The sequence below is a fragment of the Loxodonta africana genome, chromosome 3, assembly GCF_030014295.1.
Source record: "Loxodonta africana isolate mLoxAfr1 chromosome 3, mLoxAfr1.hap2, whole genome shotgun sequence".
NCBI classification, from domain to species: Eukaryota; Metazoa; Chordata; class Mammalia; order Proboscidea; family Elephantidae; genus Loxodonta; species Loxodonta africana.
Window position 1 is genome coordinate 27,727,445 of NC_087344.1, and position 24,809 is coordinate 27,752,253.

A 24,809-nucleotide genomic window follows, 5' to 3' on the forward strand; every position below is an offset into this window, starting at 1 on the left:
GCAGGAGGAAGGAGGGGCTGAGCGCTGTCCGGGGCTCCCGCCGCCCCGTCTCGCTCCCCCAGCTGGGCGGTGTTGATTGTCCCTTCGCGGTGCCCGGAAGCGACCCTCAGTAAACAAAGCCGTGCGTGGGCGCAGCCCCAGCTGCCCGGGGCGCGCTGTCCAGCTCGAGGGGGCGGGAGGGAGAGGAATGTTGTGAATGAACCCAGGGCCCGCCCCGAAACTCCGCGTAAGGGCAGCGCCGCGGGGGTCCTCCCGCTCCGATTGGCAGCCAGAGCCCCGTGATTGACAGTGCCTCTCGCTGCATGCTCTGATTGGGTGAACCCCAAAAGAAGGGCCGCGCAGGCAGCGAATGAGCAGTGGCACCTTGGGGACGCGGCCGGTGGCGCCGCCAATGGCAGAGAAGGGCCGCAGACGACGGGGGGGGGGGCCAATGGGGACTGGCGGCTGGGGCGGGACGACAGCGGAGGATAAAGCGACAGCCGAGGCAGCTTCATTGTTGTGAAGAGTCTTAAAGGGGCCGCATCACCCGGCCAGCCCGGCGCGGGGCAGGGGTGGGTGCGGCGGGGGTCCCGGGGCGGCCGAGAGCAGAGGCAGGACTGCAGGGCGGCCAGAGGGCGCGGGAGCCGGCAGATCAAAGCAGGTACTGGACCGACCCCTGGCAGCGCCGCCCCGGCCCCGGCCGGCCGATGGACCCCCCCGCGGCCAAGCGGAGCCGGGGCAGCCTCGCTGGACCAGAGGAGCGCGATTCCCGGACCGGGGCCGCGCGAGGCCGGGGCCGGCCCGAGGCGCTGCTGGACCTCAGCGCCAAGCGAGTGGCCGAGAGCTGGGCCTTCGAGCAGGTGACCGAGCGGGGCTGGGAGGGGGGCTGGGTAGGGGAGAAACGCACCTCGTCCCTTCCCGACATGCCTTCTCCTCCCCCTACCCAACCTCCAATCTCCGGACCCGCCTCCCACAAGAAACACCCCGAGAACCCCTTCAAGATCCTGAGCCCCGCCCCAGACACCTCCTCGTCCTCCCATTTCTGTCCTTCAAAGCCTATGACCCACCCGCACCCCTTGTCCCCCATTCCTGCCCTCCAGCCCACATACTGGCCCTTTAGTCTGGGATACTCTGAGCTCTGCACAGCCCAACTCAGGACACTTCTTCTCCCGCCCCGGACTCCTGAAATCCAACCCCCATGCTCCTCCCAGAAGCCTGTGTACCCCCCTTTTCTCATCTCATTCTTATTCCCCACAAGGACAAGTCCCCCCCACTGAATCCTCATTCCTCTTTCTAATTCCTACAAGCCGCCCCCCTGGAAACACCCATCTCCCCAGATCTCAGAGCCAGTGACTTCCAGCCCCCGACTCCTGCCCTCCAAACCCCTGTCCTACACGCCGGTAGAAGACTGCCCCATCTCTCCAGATCATGGTCTTGAAGCACCCTTTTCAGCCCTCCATCCTGCTTTGCAGCCTCCAGAACCCACCTGTCACTTGGGGACCCTGTTCTCCACACCCTCATTCTCAAGCCCTTCTCCTCCCTACCCCTTGCCTTCAGCACCCCTGGGGCCAGCTCCCACCTGAGACTGCCCAGCCCCTCCTGGCTGGTAGCAGGGATTACCCAAGTGCCAGGGATCACCACAGCCATTCCAGTCCTTCCAGGGGTCAGCGGCAGTGGGAGCAGGTCCTGGTACCTGGACAGATACACCTGGGGCCCTGCCTCTGTGGCTTCTGGGGGTGCCTCCAGGATGTCCCAGCGCTGGGGCCCTTGAAATGCATTTTCCAAGCCTCAGTGTGGGCCCACAAGGAGCCTGGACCTGGCTCTGTCCAGCTTTGGAGGGCGGTCTTTGCTCCCCTGGCCTCTCCTGAGTTAGGAGCTTTGCCAGGCTGTTGAGTCTGGGCCAAGTGGGGATGGGGTAGGCTCTGACTCATGGCCTGAAAAATCCCTCCTTAGTCATTTGCCGACTGTCCCCTTGGCCTGAGCCCATCACTGACCCTCCCACCTCCCCCAGAAACCCAGGAGCCAGGGCTCCGGATCATCCCTGTCCCAACACTGTGTGCAAGACACACCGAATAATCCTCAAATGACCTCCAGGGCTTCTGTGTACTTCCCTTCACCAGGCCTGGTGCTAGGAGAGCTCCTGGCCCCAGAAGCTCAGCAAATCCTCTACAGCCCTTTGGGAGTTGTTGTTCTTGGTCCCACTTTGTGAGGAACCTCGGGCACAGAGAGGTTGAGAAACTTGCACAAGGTCACCCAGCCAGTAAGTAGCAAGCCCAGACTGGAACACAGGCTCAACCAGCTCAGTTCATTGCCTGGAGCCCACAGGGATGGCTAGGACACCCCTCCCCTCTTGGGGGCCCTTCCTCGGGGAGGGGCATGGACAGGAAGCTCAGGAACAGAGCTGGTCTTGGGAGTTGGAGCTGGCCAGCTCTGGGACTCTGAGCAAGTGAATTGACCCCACCTCTGAGGCTCAGATTCCCTGTCTGTAAAATGGGGTGATGATCAATGTCTAACCCACTGGTGTGAGAATTAAGGGAAATCGCATACATAAAGCATTTAGCGTAGTGTAGGCTAAGAAAATGTAGGCTTTGATTTTTATTATTCTTCCTATTACTTCTGTCTTCCTGCCTCCCGCCCCCTCAAGGCCTGGGAGGCAGGACTACTTACGCTGGTTCCCTGGGTCCTGGCATCCTGGTGGGAAGTGGCAGAAAGTTCTAGAACACTAACTATGAGCCAGGTGTTATTGTAAGCACTTTACATATATTATTGTATATTTAATCCTTACAATACTCAGGAGGTGGGTGCTATTAACATCCCCATTTTACACCTCAGCAAACAGAGGCTCAGAGAGACAGAGTGACTTGCCCACCGTCATACATGCTGCTTGCATTTGGCAAAGCCAGGATGCACATCACAGACCCCTGCACGAAGCCCAGCTTCCTAACTCCCTGGCCCATCCCCCAGGTTGAAGAGAGGTTCTCCCGGGTGCCAGAGCCAGTCCAAAAGCGCATCGTGTTCTGGTCGTTTCCACGCAGTGAGCGTGAGATATGCATGTACTCATCACTGGGCTACCAGCCCCTGGAGGGTGAGCACGATGCCCGGGTGCCCTTCACCCGCGGGCTGCACCTGCTGCAGAGCGGGGCCGTGGACCGTGTGCTGCAAGTGGGTGAGTGCCCCCTGACCCCCTACCCCGGACAGGGAATTCTGGAGAAGAGGAGTTAGAGGGACTCCTTGGCTGGGGGAGAGAGGTTCCAGACCTCAGGCAGTGGGCCCAGTAGGGGTTTGGGGTAAGGGCTAGTAGAGACTCAGTGTCTCAGAGACTCAGAGATGAGAACCACTATATGGGTTGGGGGTAGAAGTTGTGAGACAGGGTGATGGAAAGTCCTAGACCTTAGGCTTCAGGCCTAGATGGGGTTGGGTGCAGGATTATGAACAAAAGGTGAAAAGTGGTCCTAGACATCCATCAGCTTAGTTGGGGAACAGAGGAAGAGGGGGTAAGCCAGAAGGGGCTGGCAGGGGGGGCGGGGGGTGGGGAGCAGGGAACAGAGTCCAAGTAGGGGCTAGAGGAGTGCTTGTAAACCAGGAGAGGTTCCAGGCCTCAGGCAGCAAGGCCCAGTGATACTTTGGGGTAGAGTTTAGAGCCAGAAACAAGACACAACCCTAAACCTCACACAGCGGGACCCAGGTGAGAGCTGGAGGCTGCGATTTAGAGCCAGAGGTCAGAGGTAGTCTTAAACCTCAGGCAGAGAGACTCAGGTAAAGGTCTTAGACCTAAAGCAATGGGGCATAAGTGGGAGTTGAAGGTAGACATTCAGGATCAGCTGTGAGGGGTGGTCTTAGACCTTAGGCAGCAAGGTCCAGGTAAGGGTAGGGGGCAGAGGTTAAGGATACAGGTGGAAAATGATCCCAGACCTCAGCCCAGGTGGGGGCCGAGGGCAAGGTTATGGGCCAGAAGCAAAGGAAGGGGTGCAGAGTCTAGGTTGGGGCAGGCTGTGAAGAGGAGTGGAAGAACAGCCTCCGACCTCAGGCAGAGGGCTCAGGAAAGGCCGGTAGAGGTTGAGCCAGTAGAGGTTGTCCCAGACCTTTGATGGTGGCAGGGGCTCAGTCAAGATGACCCTCTCTGGGTCCTGTCAGCCTCAGGTCCCTGCGGCTGGCCACAGTCTCCGCCGCCTCCAGCCGATATGAGGAAGCCGTCTCCCGGCATGACGCAGCCAGGACTGGCTGGGGCCCGAGCGGACCAACCAGTCAGGCGAGCCTAGCACCTGGCTTCCCAGGGGCCAGGGAGGGGTAGGGGGTGATAGGATGACCTGCACCACTGGCCTGCTGCATCAGCCCCTCGCCCCCAAGTGTCACAGCTTTTGGCATCTTCCCAGGGAGCTCCAGAGCTCCTGGATCCCTGGCTGTGTCCATGGTAACCCGAGTCTGAGAAAACCATCTCTGACATCATTGCTATAATAGTATTCGTAATAGGTTAAGAGCAAGCGTTTCTTTAGGGCACACTGTATGTCAACACTGTTCTAAGTACTTTTCAAGTATTAACTCATTTAATCCTCACAACTACCCAATGAGGAGGATGTTACTATGATTCCCATTTGACAGATGAGAACACTGAGGCATAGAGAAGCCAGGGGACTTGCCCTGGGTCACTCAGCTGGGTTTGCATCTGGGTCTTGGTGACAAGGCCTGCCTGTCCCTGGGGGTACATGGCCCTGACCATCTGGTTCTGGTCTTAGGGTTCCACCTGAGTGGGAATGTGCGGGAGCCGGGGGGCCCTGGTGAGCCCGAGCGTCTCTACCACATCTCCATCAGCTTTGATCGCTGCAAGATCACGTCCGTGAGCTGCGGCTGTGACAACCGCGACCTCTTCTACTGCTCCCACGTGGTGGCCCTGTCACTGTACCGCATTCGGCATGCCCGCCAGGTGGAGCTTCGGCTGCCCATCTCTGAGACACTCTCCCAGATGAACCGGGACCAGCTGCAGAAGTTCGTGCAGTACCTCATCAGTGCCCACCACACTGAGGTGCTGCCCACTGCCCAGCGCTTGGCCGATGAGATACTCCTGTTGGGCTCTGAGATCAACCTGGTGCATGGTAAGGGCACCAGGGGTCGGACGGGGCAGTGAGGGAGCAGCTCACAGCCAGCTCACCTGCTGTGGACCAAGCATCATCACAGGATCCTCATATCCCCTTGATACATGGGGGGCAGAGGTGCCATTTCCAGGGTCCCACACCTAATATGTGGTAGATACAGGAGTCCATCTCGTCCTGGGGCAAGGGAGTGGTCAAATATCAGCTGATGGGCAGAGAGCAGGACAAGAGGGAGTGCCTGAGTTGGGGGACCTCAGGATGGGGGTATCTCAGGATCACAGGGACAGGCTTGGGTGTGGATGAGTGGTGGGGGATGAAGAGCTTATGTGGACATTAGTATCTGTCAGGAGTGGGGTATGAGTAGGGAGATATACCAGGAGGTGTTGGGATGTCTGGGAGGGTTAGAGGGCTATGAGGGCTGGGTTGCCTAGCTATATGGTTGGAGGATGGGGTTGAATAGGGGATGGGTAGATTGATGATAGAGAATGGAGGAATGGATGTATAATTGAGGGTGGGGATGGATGGGTGCAGAAAGAATTGATGATGGATGTTAGGGTGAACTGACAGTGTGGATAAACAGTGAAGTGAGTGGATCGGTGAGTAAGTAGGACAGTAGATGAATGGGGAGTTGGTGGTAATTAGAGGGGGAGATGGGTGTGTGGTTGGGGAGGGCTTTGATGATTGGGGAATTGAGGTAGACTGATGGTGGTGGACAGATGGGGTTAGTGAAAGAATGGAAGGACCAAAGGGTTCACAGATTTGGGGATGAGTTGATGGGTGCATGGAAGGGTCCATATGTGAGGACCAACATGGAGGATGGATAGAGTGGGTGGGTGTTTTGTTTAAGACGGATGGATGGACTAAATCAAGTGGTAGATGTTTGGAGAAGTGCATATGAATGGATGGTTTGACAGGTAAAGGGTAGATGTGAGAGTTGTGGTTATTTGGGTGGGTAGATGGTATGGCTACAAGGGTCAGTGAATGGATGGGTGAGTGGGTATTTTGAGTATAGGCAGTCCCCAGGTTGTAAACGTGAACATACATACAACCCATAGTTATGAACCAATCCCCTTAAAGCCTATTATATTAAATATTTGAGGTACATACAATGGTTCTTAATAATAAATGGGCACTACTTTGTGACATGCATCAAAACATTATTATTATTACTGTATTACTATGTTAAAGATGTTTTAGTGTATCTGGAAGTGTTTATTTAATATTTTTTATGCAGAGAAAGATACACTGTATACCAAGACAAATATTTGACAAACTGACATTAAATATGAACCATACCTAACTGTTCTGACTTACATACAAATTTGACTTAAAGACAGATTTAGGAATGGGACTCGTTCATAATCTGGGGATTGCCTGTAGCTGGTTTGGATGGATTGGAAAGGCAAATGGGGCGAGTGGTTGGATGGATAAATGGAATGGGTATATCGATGGGTGGGAGTTACGGGTAGAGCAGATGATAGATTAATGGGGGGTAGATAGGTATGCTGAAAGGTATGGATGTTTGGATGAACTGATATAGGAAAAATGGATGGATAGATGCACAGCACGACACAGGTGGATGGGATGGGTAAGTGATTTAGATAGATGGGCTGATGGTTTTTCAGGCAGGATGGATAGATGATGGATGAATGCGTGCTGTTTCTGGTCGAATGGACAAATGGATGGTGTTATCGATTGAATTATGTCCCCCAAAAATATGTGTTGTAAATCCTAACCTCCATGTCTGTGGTTATAATCCCATTTGGGAATGGGTTGCCTTTGTTATGTTAATGAGGCAGGATTAGTGTAGGGTTTATCTTGAGTCTATCTCTTTTGAAATATAAAAGAGATTAAACAAGCAATCAAGAGAAGCAGAGATGGAGGAAGAGAGATGCCAAGTCATATGAAGATTGCCCAGGAGCAGAAGCTCAAAGAGACAAGGACTTTCTTCTGAGTTGACAGAGAGAGAAAGCCTTCCTCTAGAGCAGCACACTGAATTCAGACTTCTAGCCTCCTAAACTGTGAGAAAATAAATGTCTGTTTGTTAAAGCCATCCACCTGTGGTATTTCTGTTATAGCAGCACTAGATAACTAAGACAGATGGGTAGATGAGTAAGTGAATGGATGAGTAAATAGATGGGTGGATAGATGAGTAAATGGGTGGGTGTGCGGGGTGGCGTTTCGGGTGAGATGGATGAGTAAATGTATGGACAGGTGGGTGGGGGTGGTGTTTTGAGTGGAACGGATGGATGATGTTTTGGGTGGGACGGACAGATGGATGGATGGGCAGACGATGTTTAAGGTGAGATAGACTAGTAGGTAGATTAGTAAATGAATGAATGGTGGATGGGGTTGATGTTCTCACTGGGACAGATGGATGGATGGATGGAGGGATAAATGGATTTATAGGCAAGTGGTGTTTCAGATGAGATGGATAATTGATGGATGGATGGATGGATGGGCAGATGATATTTAACATGAGAGGGATGAGTGAATGGGTGAGTAAATGGATGGATGGGTGAGTATGGGTGGTGTATTGGGTGGGACAAATGGATGGATGGATGAATGGGCAGGTGGTATCTCAGGTGAGATGGATGGATGGATGGATGGATGGATGGATGGATGGATGGATGGATGGATGGATGGATGGATGGATGGATGGATGGATGGATGGATGGATGGATAAGTAAATGGACGAATGGGTAGGTGGGGTAGTGTTTTGGATGGGATGGATGAAAGATGAAAGTTTGGAGTGTGTTGGGTAATTTGGAGGAATGGACTGATGGCAGGGGCAGACACCCTCTCTGTCCACTCTGCTCCCAGCCTCAGCTTTCCCTTCCTCCCCGCAGGTGCCCCAGACCCCACAGCAGGTGCAGGCATCGAGGACGCCAACTGCTGGCACCTGGATGAGGAGCAGATCCAGGAGCAGGTGAAGCAGCTGCTGTCCAATGGCGGCTACTATGGTGCCAGCCAGCAGCTGCGCTCCATGTTCAGCAAGGTGCTGCACGGGTCGGGGGCACAGAGGCTCAGGAGACCCTGGTGCTGACACCCCACCCCCTCCTCACCTCCACGTCCCCGCACAGGTGCGGGAAATGCTGCGAATGCGGGACTCCAATGGGGCGCGCATGCTGATCCTCATGACAGAGCAGTTCCTGCAGGACCCACACCTGGCACTGTGGCGGCAGCAAGGCGCAGGCATGACTGACAAGTGCCGGCAGCTGTGGGACGAGCTGGGTAAGACCCAGCCTGGAGCGCGGCAGATGTCAAGCCTGAGATTAGGGCCTGGCCCAGGAATCCTTCCTCCACTCATTTGACAAGCATTTATTGAGCACCTACTATGTGCCAGGCACTATACTGGGCACTGGGGACCCAGCAGAGAACAAGAGACAAAATCTCTGCCCTCATAGAGCTGATAGCTCATGGGGAGGACAGAAGATAAAATGCAATAAACACGCTAGACCAGGGCTCAGCACTCTTCTTCTGAAGGGCTTAAAACAACAGAATTGTGTGCTCTCAGAGTTTGAGAGGCCAGAAGTCCAAAGTCAAGGTGTCGGCAGGGCCACACCCCCTCCAAAGTCTCTAACGGGGGGATCCTTCCTTGCCTCTTATAGCTTCTGGTGGCTGCCAGCAATCCTTGGTGTTCCTTGGCTTGCAGACGCAACGTTCCAATCTCTGTCTCCATCATGACCTGGCCTTCTCTGCCATGTTTCCATCCCTGTCTCTGTGTCCAGATTTTCATCTTCTTTCTAGTCATTGGCTTAGGGCCCATCATAATCCAGTAGAACCCTGTCTTAGTCTCCTAGGGCCGCCATAATTAGAAACCACAAAGTAGGCGTCTTCAAAAAACAGAGACGTATTTTCTTACAGGTCCGTAGGCTAGAACCCCAAACCCAGGGCTTGGCTGTGTTGATCCCTTCTGAGGGTTCTGAGAGAAGGACGGTTCCATGCCTCCTGGCTTTTAGTGACTGTCGGCAACTGTTGGTGTTCCTTTGCTGTTTACAGATCCATCTATCTCTGTCACATGGCGTCCTGTCTTCCTCCTGTGTGACTGTCTCCATGGCTTTCTTCTTTTATAAGACATAGTCACATAGGGTTAAGGAGTCCTGGTGGCACAGTAGTTAAGCTCTCCTCTGCTAACCAGAAGGCCCGTGGTTTGAACCCACCAGTGTTCCTCAGGAGAAAGATGTGGCAACCTGCTTCCATAAAGCTTTACAGCCTTGGAAACCCAAGGGGCAGTTCTATTCTATCCTATAGGATCTCTATGAGTTGGAATTGACTTAACGGCAACGAGTTGTCATATAGGATTAAGACCCACCCTACTCTGTATGGCCTCATTAACTTCACTAATAATACCTTCAAAAGAAGACCCTAACTCCCCAAACAAGGTTACGTTCACAGATATGGGGGTTAGAGCTTCAGTGTATCTTTTTGGAGGACACAATTTGATCCATACAGACCTCATCATTACATCTGCAAAGACTCTATTTCCAAATAAGGTCACATTTACCAGTTCCAGATGGATATGAATTTTGCGGGGGGGTGGCGAGGCATTATTCAATGAAGGGCAGCCGGAGAGTCAATATTTTCAGCTTGGCAGGCCATCCAGTCTCCATCACAACTAATCAACTGTGCCACTGTAGTGGGAAAGCAGCCATAAACGATACATAAATGTGTGCGTGTGGCTGCATTCCAATAAAACTTTATTTACAGGCATTTTTATTTATTTGAATTTCATATCATTTTCACAAGACACAAAATCTTCTTTTTTTTCAGCCACTTGAAAATGGTTGTCCAGTGGGCATGCAAACACATTCCACAGACATGTTAGAGAGAAATGCTATAGAAAAAAACACATGGAGAGGGACCAGCACCCTGGTGTGAATCCTGACTTCCAACTTAGCAGCTATGTGACCTTGAATAAATTATTTTCCATCTCTGTGCCTCAGGTATCTGACCTGTAAGCAGGGCTTTGAACCGGTTAGTTCCTGTTCAAACCCCTGTGAGAATCTGCATTTCCACCCCCAGGTATACTGAATCAGAATCCACATTTTAACAAGATCCCCACGTGATTCCTATGTATACATAAGAATGGGGACAAAATGAACTGGTTTTAAACCCTGTCTGTAAGGTGAAGATATCATTAACACCAACCTCAGAGAGTGGAGGTGAGGATTGAGCAGAGCAGGGCCTGGCACACAATAAGCGCTCAACAAGTGTTTGCTGCCCTCTACCCTCAGGGGCCCTGTGGGTTTGTGTTGTCCTGAGCCCCCACTGCAAGCCTGAGGAGCGGGCTGGCTGGCTGCAGCTGCTGTGCAAGTGGGACAAACTGGAGGTGTGCCCCCTGGAAGAGGGCAACTATGCCTTCGACAGCCCCAGCCTGCAACCCACTGCGGCCCCCAGCTCAGGTAGGAGAGGGGGCCCTGTTCCAGGAGAGAAGGGCGGCTGGTATAGGGCAAAGGCGGACCCAGCCAGAGGAGAGTTCATGCCCAGGGCAGGGGTGGTGGAGAGCTCCGGGGGATGTTGAAGTATGATGGGGAAGACACCTGCGGTCCTGGCTGATGTCCTGGTTCAGCCTTCTATTACCAGCTATGGAGACAGAGTGGAGGAGGGAAAAATACAGAGCGAGACAGAGTAGAGGAGAGAGAGATGGAGAAGAGAGAGACAAAGAGAGGTGGAGATGGATGGAGAGAAAGAGATGGAGTGGGGAAGGGAAATGGAGAGTGAGAAAGAAGGACAGACTGACGGACAGTTACTCAGCTTCAGTCTCCATCCATGTGATGGGGCTATCATAGCCCCACACATACACCCCTTTGAATGGCTGCTATGAGGATTTGGGGAGATGATGCACACCCATAGTTCCACACAGGGCCCAGCCCAGAGTCCATTCCTGGTGGGTGGAGCTGACCACATCCGCCGTTTGTGCCCCCTCACCAGACCGCCTTGGGTCTCTGTCCCCCAGGCCCAGAGGTGGCAGCAGCAGGTTCCCGCCACACAGTGTTCAGCCGAGCCCTGCAGGCTGGGGAGCTGCACTGGAACGACGCCCACCTACAGAGGATCCTGGCCAGTGACTCCTACAGCCCCAGCCTCAAAAGCAACGTAGGCTGTGACAACCTGACCTTCGACCCCCAGGGCCATCCACTCTGGCTGGGAGAGCCCTTCCCCACAGCCTGTGCCCGCGTGGACACCCTACGTGCCCATGGATACCCTCGTCAGGCCCTGCGGCTGGCAGGAGCCATTGTCAACACACTGCGGCTACAACGTCGGCATCAGCTTGAGAGCTACAAACAACAGAAAAAAGGTGGGCACCAATGTTAGCACCACATCCCAGGGGCCGCGGACACACAGGCTGGCCAGTGGGGACAGTGGCACCCCAGAGGGCCCATGGGGGGCCACCAGGAAAATAGAAACCACTGCAGGTGTCTGGAGCAGAAAGGAATATAACACAGGGAATAAGGGCTTAAAAAACAATTGCAGGGCTACAGAATTGAAAGTCATGGCAAACCGCCAACAGCAAGCACAAGGGCCTGCAGCCCGCAAAGGGCCAATTCCTAAGAGGATGCCAGAACCTGCTGGCAAAACTCTCCACCCTGCACTGAGCCCCACACCTGCTCACGGCTGCTGCAGGGGAATGGTGGGCCTCTCCCACCTTCACATCTCCCACAAAGGAGGCTGGGACATGCCTCTCAGAGATGTAGGCCCAGTGTGGCCAGATCTTCTGATTTTGTCAAGTGAGGCCAAACCAAAAACCCATTGCCATCCAGTCGATTCCAACTCATAGTGACCCTACAGGACAGAATAGAACTGCCCTATAGAGTTTCTGAGGAGTGCCTGGTGGATTTGAACTGCCAACCTTTTGCAGCCATTAGCAGCCGTAGCTCTCAACCACTATGCCACCAGGGTTTCGGGCATATGGATTAATGGATGCAGAATTTCCTGGTTTTTAAACATAAGTAACATTCAAATTTATGTTTTTGTTTTTTTAACTGTATGGGCAAAAAAAAAAAAAAGGAACTGTGGATCAGATATGGGGGTGGGTACCAGGTGAGTTCCGTGAGTAATGCGGTTGATGGATCAGGAGTCAGAAAATTGAGCGCAGGGATAATGGGGGAAACACGGGGGCTCCGGGAGCTGGGCAGAGGCCCTGAAGCAGCCTGCGGGCCTCAGGGAAAGCCTCCCAGATAGCTAGGTAGAGATCTTTAGGATGTCAAGTTGTCCAGGAGAAAACAGAGGGGTGAAGAGTGCTCCAGGTAGAAGGACTAGCCTGGGCATAAGCCCAGAGGCAAGAGAGAACATGGCTTGTGAGAGGAGATCCAGAGGGCTGTGAGGCATGCGCCACCGTACGAAACTCTCTGTTGGTCCTGGAGGCCTTGAGAGCTGTTTGGGCTTTGTCTTCTCAGAGGTGGGGAACAACACATCCCTTGTCCCTGTGTCCTGCCAGGTCTAGGCCTAGCCATGGGACGGGAGGTGAGAGCTATTGTACAGCTCAGGAGCAGAGAAGACGGCTGCTGGGTGGGCAGGTGGTGGGGCCTGGGGGGCTGGGGGGCCTGGAGGTCAAGGAGAGGCGAACTGCCCTGGGGCAAGCGAGCCGCAGGTGAGCATTGAGCCCCTCTCCCACTCACAGAGCTGCTCCAGAAAGGCTCCACCTGCATCACCAACACAGAAGGATGGGTGGGCCACCCCTTGGACCCTATTGGCTGCCTCTGCAGGGCACTCCTGGAGGCCTGTCGCCTAGAGGAAGAGACCCTCTCTCTTTACCCAGGTATCCACATTGGGGACCCCTGTAGGTGGTGGGGTTGATCCCACCCCCTTGGCCACGCCCCCTGGCCAGTGCCAGGCACCAATAGACTTAGGTTCTGAAAGTGAGGCCACCAATAGGTCTTTCTGCTGCTAGCGGGAGGGCCCCGCCACCTGGTGCGTGCTGGGAGCTAATGTGCTTCACCACTGGGCCTTCCCTAAGCCCTGCCCCCAGTCTACCTGCTTGGGTGGGCCCGGAAGAAGGGGGCCCCCTCGCAGCCTGTGCCTGTCTCCCACAGACGAAGGCCCTGAGAAGCAAAAGGTGGCCTACCAGCACGTGCCCGTGCCCGGGAGCCCCGGCGAGTCCTACTTCGCTCTGGCGCTAGAGGTGGCGCTGCTGGGCTTGGGACAGCAGAGAGCCCTGCCAGAGGGGCTGTATGCCCAGGACAAGGTGGTGCGCAACGAGGAGCAACTGCTGGCCCTGCTGGAGCAGGTAGAGCTGGACGAGCGACTGGTGCAGGTGCTGCGCAAGCAGGCAGGGCTGCTGCTGGAAGGTGAGGCCCAGCCCCTAGCCCCGCCTCCTGGTCCTTGTTAGGTGCTCTGGAGTCGTTCCGACTCATAGGGACCCAGAGTGGAACACAAGGAAACACTGCCCGGTCCTACTCCATCCTCAACAATCATTGCTATGTTTGAGCCCATTGTTGCAGCCACTGTGTCAATCCATCTCGTTCAGGGTCCTCCTCTCTTTCTCTGACCCTCTACTCTACCAAGCATGATGTCCTTCTCCAGGGACTCTTCCCTCCTGACAACATGTCCAAAGTATGTGAGACAAGTCTCAACCATCCTCGATTCTGAGGAGCACTCTGGCTGTACTTCTTCCAAGACAAATTTGTTCATTCTTCTGGCAGTCCGTGGTGTATTCAATATTCTTCACCAACACCGTTATTCAAAGGCATCATTTCTTCTTTCATCTTCCTTATTCATCGTCCAGCTTTCTCATGCATATGAAATGATTGAAAATACCATGGCTTGGGTGAGGTTCACCTTACCCTCAAAGTGATATCTTTGCATTTTAACACTTTAAAGAGGTCTTTTGCAGCAGATTTGCCCAATGCAGTGCGTCTTTTGATTTTTTTGACTGCTGCTTCCATGGCTGTTGATTGTCGATCCAAGTAAAATGAAATCCTTGACAACTTCGATCTTTTCTGCGTTTATCGTGATGTTGCTCACTGGTCCAGTTGTGAGGATATTTGTTTTCTTTATGTTAAGGTGTAATCTATACTGAAGGCTGTAGCCTTTGACCTTCATCAGTAAGTGGTTCAAGTCCTCCTTGCTTTCAGCAAGCAAGGTTGTGTCATCTGCTTATCACTTGTTAATAAGTACCTTGGCTCCTCCTAAAAGGTGAAATCTAGCCATTGGTCCCGCCCCCTAGCATGTGCTGGCAGGGAAGAAGTCTAACTGCTGCCCTGCCCACTTCTCACCTTGGGGCCAATAAGCCGAGTAGCTGCTGCTGGAAAGTGAGGTCACCCTTCCCCGTCCACAACTTGGGCCCTGCCTGCTCTTTCTGGCTCCACCCATGGCCCCTCCTCCATACTGTGAGGCCTCGCCCCTACCACGCTTCCAGAGCCTACTTGCCCCTGCCTCCTCCTGGCTCTTCTCTATGCTAATTGCTGGGGCTGGCCTTGGGCCGATGACCCACCCTTGTCGCAGGTGCGGTCCCACCTCCACCCTCTGGCACCACCCTGCCTTTGGGTACTGCCCACCACCCAGGGGTTCCTCCACCTTTTGTCCTTAGACCTTCCAGCACTTGCTTCAGCCCCCAGTCCCCACCCCAGGGACTCCTCTAGACCAAGCTACCCCCTCCAGGGGTCTACCCATCCGCCCTTCAGAGCCCAGGGTCTAGGGAGATCTGGGGAAAGGCAGAGGCAAGCCCACACCTGGGGGCTGAGTTCAGGCTGCCCCTGCAGGGGGTCCCTTCAGCGGCTTTGGAGAGGTGCTGTTCCGGGAGAGCGTGCCCATGCACACCTGTGCCCGATACCTGTTCACCGCACTGCTGCCCCACGACCCCGACCTGGCCTACCGCCTGGCGCTCCGAGCCATGAGGTGAGGACAGATGGCTGGGGACGCGGACATGGGGGAGGGAGGTGGGAGGCATTTCAGGGGCCCCACCCTCCCACAGCCTGGTTCATCTAGTCTCCCCTACCCTGGCATTCCAGGCTGCCACGTGCTTTTTATTACTAAATACAGACAGGTAATATTGTTCTGAGTTTGAGAAATATCCACACGGTACAAAATTAAAAAGGTACAAAAAGGCAAGTCTTTTTCTACTCGCACTTGTCTCAAGCTACCAAGTTCTCCACTCTGGAAGTAGACATACCCACACTCATTGCTGTTGAGTCTATTCTGACTCCCAGCGACCCTATAGAACAGAGTAGAACTACTCCATAGGGTTTCCAAGGCTGTAATCTTTGTGGAAGCCAACTGCCGCATCTTTCTCCTCTAGAGAGGTTGGTGAGTTTAAACCATAGATCTTTCAGTTGGCAGCTGAGTGCTTAATCGCTACACAAGCAGGGCTCCTTAAACAATGTTATGACTTATATGTTCTGGTCCTACGATAGTTCTATACCCCAATTCTCAGTCTGAATCTGAGTCTAGATTTATGCAAGCCTTTGATCTGGACCTTGAAAGTTGGTCCTGCTTTTACACAAATGGCAGCATCTAGTCCTTTCTCCTTCTACCTCAGTGAACTGAACACTGCATCTTAGAGGCTTTGTCATATCACCTAGTAGACAGGATGCGTGAATCACAGCTTTGTTCCACTGCATGCACACGCCATAGAAGAACCTGGAGCTGATGGACTTTTATGCCATTTCCAAAAGGCACTGGAATGAATAACCTTGTTACAGTTTCTCATGCCCGCCAGCAGATCATAGAGACAGAATTTTAAAGGCCTCCTCTCTATAGAAAACCATGCCCAACAAATAATGTGACATCTGTCCCCTACCCCCTGATCCCCTTCTCCAGAGATACCAACTGACAACCTGGGGTGTGTCTTTCCAGAATATTTGGAAAGAATAATCCGTAAAAGCCATGATTTAGAAAACACTGTTTTATGTACAAGACTTTTTTCTAAACCAGAGGTCAGCAGACTACAGACCACAGGCCCTATCTGGTCCACCTCCTGTTTTTGTACAGCCCATGAAATAAGAACGGCTCTTACTTTTTTTTTTTTAGTTTATTTTATTTGTTGTTATTATTGTCAAGAATATACACAACAGAACATACACCAGTTCAACAATTACTACACGTACAATTCAGTGACACTGATTGCATTCTTCAAGTTGTGCAACCACTCTCAGCCTCCTTTTCCAAATTGTTTCTCCCCCGTTCATATAAACTCACTGCCCCCTAAGCTTCCTATCTAATCTTTCGAGTTGCTGTTTTCAATCTTATCCTGTATAGATTTAAAAATTTTTTAGTTCTTATTAAAAGAGCACCATGTGTTTTTATATTGTCTAATGATTGGGGGGAAAAGCAAAAGAATATTTTGTGATATATGAGAATTATATGAATTCAAATTTCAGTGTCCAGAAATAAAGTTTTATTAGAACACAGCTATACCCATTCATTTACATATTGTCTATGGCTGTTTTCACACTACAATGGCAGACTTGAGTCCTTGGAAGAAAGACCAAAGGGCCGGCTGTCTTAGTTATCTAGTGGTGCTATAACAGAAATACCACAAGTGGGTGGCTTTAACAAACAGACATTTGTTTTCTCACAGTTTAGGAGGTTAGAAGTCTGAATTCAGGGTGCCAGCTCTAGAGGAAGGCTTTCTTTCTCTGTCAACTCAGAGGAAAGTCCTTGTCTCTTTGAGCTTCTGCGCCTGGGCCATCTTCATGTGACTTGGCATCTCTCTTCTCCCATCTCTGCTTTTTCTCAGCTGCTTGTTTAATCTCTTTTATATCTCAAAAGAGATTGACTCAAGATACACCCTGCACTAATCCTGCCTCATTAACATAACAGAGACAACCCACTCCCAAATGGGATTATAACCACAGACATGGAGGTTAGGATTTACAACACATATTTTGGGGGGACACAGTTCAATCCACAACACCGGCAAAGCTGAAAATACTGGCTTAAAAGAGTGCCAACCGCTGCCCTAAGCCCATGATGTTCACTGCCTGATGTAATCCTCAGAACAGCCTGGCGATGAAGAAAGTGATCTGTTTGTATCTCCATTGTCCCAGGTCACACAGCAAGGAATTGTAGCTAATATTTAAACCAGAATTGTCTGACTCCTGCCCCCACGCTTTTAGTCATACCTAGCTATTTTGAATATCTTGCTGAACACAAAACTAAAAAAAAAAGCAGTTTCCCCTGATTCCAACTCATGGAGACCTCATGTGTGTCAGGGTAGAACTGTACTCCATAGGATTTTCAATGGCTTCTTTTCTGGAAGGAGATTGTCAGGACTTTCTCCCGAGGTGCCACTGGCTGGACTCGAACCTCCAACCTTCTGGTTAGTAGCCAAGCACATTAACTGTTTATACCACTCAGGGAACACGTATGTAAATTTCAGTGAGCCACTTAACAAAATTGGCTTGGATATGGAGTCATCCAACAAATATTTATTGTTCACCTACTGCATAATCAGGTGTTGTTCTGGCTGCTGCAGACACAGCAATAAACAAAGTAGTCAAAAATCCCTGCCCTTGTGATGCTGACGGTCTAGCGACAGACAGCTAATAAAGAAATAGCTAGAATGTGTTGTCTATCAGATGGTCGTACTCAATTTGATGGGGAAAACAGAACAAAGAAGCAGGAGAGGGTGTTGGGGGTTGGACTGGCAGTTTCTCGTGTGGGGGTGTCAGGGAAGAGCTCTCTGAAAAAATATTTGAGCAAAGACCTGAACGAGGTGTGAGGGAGGAGCCATGAGAAGATCTGGGTAGAGGCCTATGCAAAGGCCCTGTGGTGGGACTGCCTGATGTATCTGAAGGACATCAAGGTGAACAGTGTGGCTGGAGTGGAGTAAATGAGTGAGAATGGGCAGGGGGTGAGGTCACAGAGGTGGTAATGGGGCTGCATCAGGACACAAATAATTGTTTCGCCTCTTAGCCGTGTTGCCCTCGGTGCATAAGTAGAGCATGGTTTCTTTAACTGACTCCTGAGTGATGCGCATTGTCAGGACTTCTACATCCCCTCTTATAAACAACACTGCAGTGAACATCCTTGTCCACACATCCTCCATTTTCTGGGTGCCAGGGCTCTGCTGGCCGCAGAAGAGTGGCTTGGGCTGGGGCAGAGGCTTACCTCTCCCAGAGAGGACAGACACAGAGCCCTGCCTCACCACAGGCTTGCTTTGCCCCTCACCCCAGGCTGCCTGTACTGGAATCAGCCTTTCCAGCTGGAGAACCTCACCCCAACCCAATGGAGTCCATCATGAGCAACCGCTTCCCCCGCTGGTTCATCCTGGGCCACCTAGAGACCCGCCAGTGTGAGCTTGCCTCCGCCATGCTGATGGCCGCCAAGGGTGAGGACAGTGGCTGCCCCTTCCCCACCCTCATGCCCCTTCCCACCTCCTTTATCCTTTGACCAAATTCCCCCAATCTTCATTCAGCACCTTCTGTGTACTGGGCACTGTCCTAGGTGCTGGAATAAAGCAGGGACCAAAACAGCCCCAAATCCTTACCCTGCGTGGTTTCCAGCTAGTGGGAGGACAGTAAGCAAAGTAAAGACCCAAAACCAAACCCTTTGCCTTCGAGTCAATTCCAACTCACAGTGACCCTATGGGACACAGTAGAACTGCCCCATAGGGCTTCCAAGGCTGTAAATCTTTACAGGAGCTGAATGCCACATCTTTCTCCTGAGGAAAAGCTAGTGGGTTTGAACCACCAACCTTTCAGTTAGAAGCCAAGCACATAACCACTGCACCACCATGGCTCCCTATTATTACCCACTTTACAAATGTGGCAGCTGAGGCACAGAGAGGTGAAGTGACTTGTCACACAGCTAGTAAGTGCCAGGGCAGGGCTGATGCCCTTGACAATTGGGGGTCCAGCAGTCCCTGAGCAGCTCCCTCACACTGGGCAGAGCAGCCCAGTGGGTACAGAGGAAAGAATGGGGAGGCAGGAGAGGCGGTGGGTCCAAACCACCACAGAACCATTGCCTGGTGCATCTCCCTCCACACTCACGCACCAGCACCTAGGCTGAGAGACCTGTGTGAGCAGGTCAGGCGGTGGCAGACCTGTGCTGGGGGTGTGTCCAACATTCCTCTGTCCCTCCCTCTGCCCAGGAGACCCCAAGTGGCTACACACAGTGCTGGGTTCCGTCCAGCAGAACATACACTCACCAGCCCTGCTCTTCAAGCTGGCGCAGGACGCCTGCAAGACAGCTGCCCCAGCCAGCGCGCCGCCGGACACCACACTGCTGGGCATTGCGCTGGAGCTAGGCCTGCAGGTGAGGGCCACCAGGTGTGGGGCGGGGGGGGGGAAGGTGCTGCCTTGGGGCGGGGCCTGTAAGAATCAGGGAAGTGAGGGAATAGGGGTCATCAGTAGAGGGGGCCCATGAGTGAGGGACTCAGTGGCAGGTCCTGAAGGTAAGGCTCTCCCTCTGGGAGTGAAGTCTGTGGTTGAGGACCACCAGAGGGACCCTGGACAGGCAGGACCTATAGATGAGTAGCTAGGCTTCCCGAGGGGGCAGAGCGAAGCGGGTAGGCCTGGGGTGCCTTTGGCTGAGAAACATGGGTGGGCAGCACTGAAAAACTAAGGGAGGGTGGGGGCTGAACCCACCAGTAGGTACTTTCTTAGGGATGAGGAATGTACCACTGAGGGGTGGAGCCTAAGAAGGGAGGGTCAGAGGAGGGTCCTGAGAGTGAGGAGCCACCTCTGGGGTTGGAGTCTGCAGTCTCAGTGGGGCCATGGCCACGGCCCTGTGGGTGAGTGCTTAGGGCCATCCCAGGGTCCTGCAGGCCCAAGTCAGGGCCAGCATGGGTGGAGCCAGCAGGTGAGGAGTCAACTCAGAAGGGCCAGAAGGGCCCAGAAGGGACAGGATAGGCAAGCAAAGGTCCTGCAGGGGACAGGACCTGAGGGGTCAGGTGGGGGGGCCTGTAGGGGCAGGGCCAAAGAGGGTGGCAGAAGTAAGATAAAATAAGGAACAGCTTGGAGAAGGCCTGAACCAGACCTTCCCAGGTAGAACAGGCAAGGGTAGAGCCTGTGGAGGGGAGGGATCGACCTGAGACAGCCTCCTGTGGGGGCAGAGACATGGTGGGGGTGGGGGTGAGGGACAAAGGTGGAGCTCTGGAAGAGACAGGCTAGTAAGGAGCTTGCCAAAGGCAGGGTCCACACTGCAGGGCCTGGGGTGGCCCCTCAGGGGAGAGGCTAGCGAGTAGGGTGCTTACTGGAGGGTGAGGCCTGAAGGAGGCAGTGCCAGTAGGGCAGGTGCTTTTGGGGGCTTCAGGGGTGAATCTGCTGAGAGAAAGCATGGAACTTTCCCAAGAGAAGGCCCACATTGGTTTGTTGACCAGGGCAGGATCCATGGGATCTCAAAATAATGCCAGCGTTAGCAGTAATAGTAATTGCTGACATCAACTGAGCACTTTCAAGCAGCCGGGTAAAGAGCTTCACTACATAGTTTCATTTTGTTCTCACAACAACCCTATGAGGTATACTATCTTTATCACCACTTGACAGAGGAGGAAGCTGAGGCCCAGAGAGGTGAAGTCACTGCCCCAGGTTGTATGGCTCACTGGAGCAGCCTTTCACTTTCAGGCCTCCCCCTTCAATAGGCCAACCCAAGACTTTGAGTGACCCCCTTCTCCCCTCAACCCCATCTTATAGGTGATGCGGATGACCCTAAACACTATGACCTGGCGTCGTAGGGAGATGGTGCGCTGGCTGGTCACCTGTGCCACGGAGATAGGTGAGAGCCCTTCTGAGTGTCCTGGGGGTGCCTTGACAAAGAGCCACAAACTGGGTACCTTAAATGACAAAAACTTGTTCTCTCACAACCTGGAGGCCAGAAGTCTGAAATCAAGGTGTTGGTAGGGCCACACTCTCTACAAAGTCTCTAAAGGAGACTCTGACCTTGCATCTTCTAACTTCTGATGGTTGCAGCAATCCTTGGCATTCCTTGATTTGTAGCAGAATAATTTCAGTCTCTGCCTCCATTGTCCCATGGCCATCTTCCCTGTGTGTGTCTGTGTCCAAATTTCCCTCTTTTAAGGGCCCACCCTAATCTACTATGACTTCAGCCTGATTATATCTGCAAAGACCCTATTTCTAAATAAGGTCACATTCGCAGGTTCCAAGTGGCCATGAATTTTGGAGCGATACTCTTTGGCTCAATACAACCCCCATTGGGACCCTCCACCTACCTCCCTGCTGTGGTTCTCCAAGTTTCACTGAGAGAACCAGGCAGGCAAAAGAGAAGCAGAGCCTTTTCCCTGACTCCAGCCTCTGCTCAGACCAAAGCTGGGAGGGAGGCTCAGGAGGGGAACCTATATGGACAAAGGTCTGGAAGCCGGCCAGCCTAAAGTGGTTTGAGGAGGAAGCATGTCTGCAAAACTTAGCCCCCTACGTTAATTCCAACCCAGTCCGGCCCTGTCCAGTTGCCCCCCCCCCAACTCCTTTGGACAGGTAAGGCGCAGTTTCTGTTGAGAATGATGTGGAGATGGGGGCTATCTTCAGTTCCGGTTGGCAACGATGGCGGTGTCGGGGTAAACCCACGCACACATGTACACGTGCCTTCACTTCTTGACCAGTTTCTCCCTCTTGCCTCCCACCAGGCCCACAAGCCCTGATGAATATCATGCAAAACTGGTACTCTTTATTCACACCAGTGGAGGCAGCCACGATTGTGGCAGTGACGGGCACCGCTCATGCCACACTATTGCGGCTGCAACTGGATGGGCCACGACGTGAGGAGCTCTGGGCCTGCGCCCGCACCCTGGCCTTGCAGTGCGCCATGAAGGACCCGCAGAACTGTGCTTTGCCTGCTCTCACCCTGTGTGAGAAGAACCATGCCGCCTTCGAGGCCGCCTATCAAATCGTGTTGGACGCAGCGGCCGGCGGCCTGGGCCACGCCCACCTTTTCACCTTGGCACGCTACATGGAGCACCGTGGCCTGCCGCTGCGAGCCTACAAGCTGGCGACACTGGCCCTGGCGCAGCTCAGCATCGCCTTCAACCAGGACAGCCACCCGGCGGTCAACGACGTGCTCTGGGCCTGTTCCCTTAGCCATTCTTTGGGCCGCCACGAGCTCTCTGCCATCGTGCCGCTCATCATCCGCAGCGTCCACTGCGCCCCCATGCTCTCTGACATCCTGCGCCGCTGGACCCTCTCAGCCCCTGGCCTGGGCCCCCTGGGAGCCCGCCGATCTTCCAAGCCCCTGGGCGCCGACCGGGCGCCCCTCTGCCAGCTCCTGGAGGCCGCAGTGGCGGCCTACATCACCACCAGCCACTCACGCCTCACACACATCAGCCCACGGCACTACGGCGACTTCATTGAGTTCCTGGGCAAGGCCCGTGAGACTTTCCTGCTGGCACCTGATGGGCACCTTCAGTTCTCCCAGTTCTTGGAGAATATCAAACAGACCTACAAGGGCAAAAAGAAGCTCATGCTTTTGGTGCGGGAGCGTTTCGGCTGAGGGGCCAGGGGAGGTCCCCCTTTGCCCCTGCCCTCCTGGCACTGCTCCCCACAGGGGGCTTCAGCAATCTAGGCCCAGGTGGCATTTCAGTATTAAGTCAGGGAAGGAGCCAGGTTGGGGCAAGGTGGTCTTGCTTGGCACCCACCCCAAACCCAGCTGGAGACCGGGGTTAAGGAGGTGGCATCCTACCACCTGTGTGCCTAGGAGTATGCAAGATGTGAGAATCAGAAGCCACAGCCACCACCCGTAGGCCTGGAGGGGGGTGTATGCTTGGGCTGCTGGTATGATCCCCACTTGGGCATCCCAAAAGCAATAGGCAAGTTCCCCTTCCTGGACTTGCAGGCCTGACTTGGGCTCCAGGGGGGCTAGGAGGCAGGACTTTCCAGGGACAGCCTTCAAAAGCTATGTAGCAGAACCCCCTACACCCTACCCTGAGGTGACAGGAGCTCACCTTAGGGCATCCAGAATCCCCTTGTGCACCCTCCTGTCACTGCCTCAGGGCCCATCCCACCTCCTGGACCTGCTCCCAGGCTGCCCAGTGGGGACCATGCCTCCTCCCCAGTGAAGGATTTTAAGAGGCCTCTGGTCTCAGCCACATACCTCAGACCCCTCTTCCAGCGGGACCCCTGTTCCCTTCAGCATCAGGGTCTCAGGGCGGGCTGGAGTCATCGCTACCCCTCCCACCACCTGTTAGTCACTGGACACACAACTCAGGAACACAAGTGAGGCTAACACTGTCCCCCAAACTGCAAGAGCCAGGAACTGGGCCGCCTTATTAATGGCTGTCCATCTGGCTCTCTCCCCCCTGTCTCCTGCCTCACCCCTTCAGCTTACTCTCCCTCTCCACATTTCATAGTTGCCTTTCTATTTGTGTCTCTAAGTCCTAGCTGCTGTCGCTTTTCGGCCTTCCTTTCCACTCCCTCGGCCTGAGGAGGAGGAGAGAACGTCCCACCCCCAGTCAGCCCCTCTACCTCTTCTTCTCTTGTATATTAAGGACAAAGGATCACACCGTTTTGTAATTTTTTTCCTATTTATTGAACCTTATATTGCATTTCCTTTTTTTCTTTTTTAAAGAATAATCACAGTTTTTACTTTTTAATTTTATTTTGGGGTTGGGGTGCATCCGCCTGGGCCAGAACTCCCTGTTCCGTTCCCTCCTCAGGAAATCTCTGGCCTCCTTTCTGGGCACAGCTTCAAGCAACGGGTGGAATGAGAGCGACTGCTGGTTTTATCCAACGGCCAAAATGGCAAACGCGTATAAGCGATTTCCTTGTGTCGTTAATTGTTACAGCAACTCTGTGAGGTTTAGTATTTCCATTTTACAGATGGGAAAATCGAGGCTCAAAAGTTTCCAAAAAGGGCACTCAGCCAGGAAGAGGTGGAACTAGACTTATTACCAGGCTGCCCGCCCAGGTTGCGTGGCCCCTGCACCGCTGGGAATGGCCACTCGGGGGTGCCCTGGCTCCAGACACACGCCATTGGTGGTGTGGTCTGCAAGTTGCGGAGCAAGCGAGCTGCTTCAGGTACTAGGTGCATAACCGCCCAGGATTCGGGTGACTCATGCAGCCCCAGGGACAGGTCGTTTCACCACAGTGCGCATTAATGGAGGGCTGAACGGGCGAGGGAGCTGGGTTGTTGCAGAACAGCCTCAACAGGCAGCTGGGTCGGAGGTCTGGAAAACACCCTGCGCAAAGTCCGGAGCAACCGGCCTGGACTAGGCCATGGTGGGCGGGGCTCCGGCTGCGACGGGAAGAGGGGTGGGCGTGGTCAAGACAGCGGCGCTAGGCGGAGGGCGTGGTCAGCGCGGGTCGGCGGGTCGGGGGCGCCGGCACGGCGGCGAACCCTCCCGGCCCTCAAATAGGATGAGAGGTCTGGGGGACGGCCGGAACGTCTTTGGTTGCTTTCCTTCCCTGACTCCCCGAGAAGCAGCTCCCTCGGGACCTTTCTGCTGACGGACAAATAGGGGTACTCGTGGCAGAGGCCTGAGTCTGGGTCACAGTCAGCGCCGGGGGCAGGCGAGGACAGAGGCTCCCGGGGGGCGGGGCTTAGAGTGGGGCTGGGCAGGGCCTGCCGACAGAGCGCTGGGGCGGGGTGCGCAGCCGGGGGCGGGGCGGCGGCGGCGCTGGGCACAGCGATTGGTTCGTGCCTCCGCCATCGGCTTCAGAGGACCAATTGGGGGCGGCCCCGCCCCACGCGTTCCGCAGGTATGTGCGGGCGGGCCCGGGGCTGGGCCGCGCGTTTCCTGGGGCGGCTTACAGGCCTGAGAGGGCGGGGGTGGCAGGCCTAGTGCTCCGCGCCGGCATCGCTTCGGCGTCGTACCTCCGGATCCCAGCCCTCCCCAGTTGTCCTCCTTCGGCTCCC

The 24,809-nt window shown here is 53.9% G+C and overlaps 1 protein-coding gene across 2 annotated transcripts; it reads left to right on the top strand.

The window, feature by feature from the left end:
- Positions 1 to 567: 567 nt before the first annotated feature.
- Positions 568 to 24,527, top strand: ZSWIM4 (zinc finger SWIM-type containing 4). Of its 2 annotated transcripts, none has more exons than XM_064280784.1 (14): positions 568 to 839; positions 2,944 to 3,145; positions 4,713 to 5,069; positions 7,916 to 7,995; positions 8,150 to 8,300; positions 10,304 to 10,471; positions 11,026 to 11,364; positions 12,688 to 12,825; positions 13,100 to 13,354; positions 14,768 to 14,903; positions 18,182 to 18,336; positions 19,099 to 19,262; positions 20,642 to 20,723; positions 21,589 to 24,527. In XM_064280784.1, exons 1-14 carry the CDS (start codon positions 687 to 689, stop codon positions 22,446 to 22,448), a joined length of 3,240 nt encoding a protein of 1,079 aa, XP_064136854.1. In that variant the 5' UTR covers positions 568 to 686; the 3' UTR covers positions 22,449 to 24,527. The 2 variants fall into 2 exon arrangements, with proteins under 2 accessions (XP_064136854.1, XP_064136853.1); XM_064280783.1 differs by having other exon boundaries at positions 575 to 839; positions 7,916 to 8,064; positions 21,589 to 24,524.
- Positions 24,528 to 24,809: the final 282 nt, after the last annotated feature.

What these genes read in the sequence shown, in the direction of transcription:
- ZSWIM4 (XM_064280783.1), top strand. Translation starts at nt 687, where the DNA reads ATGGACCCCCCCGCGGCCAAGCGGAGCCGGGGCAGCCTCGCTGGACCA. An exon ending in CACTGCGGCCCCCAGCTCAG is followed by an intron (nt 10,472 to 11,025) that starts GTAGGAGAGGGG and finishes TCTGTCCCCCAG; the next exon opens with GCCCAGAGGTGGCAGCAGCA. An exon ending in GACCCTCTCTCTTTACCCAG is followed by an intron (nt 12,826 to 13,099) that starts GTATCCACATTG and finishes TGTCTCCCACAG; the next exon opens with ACGAAGGCCCTGAGAAGCAA.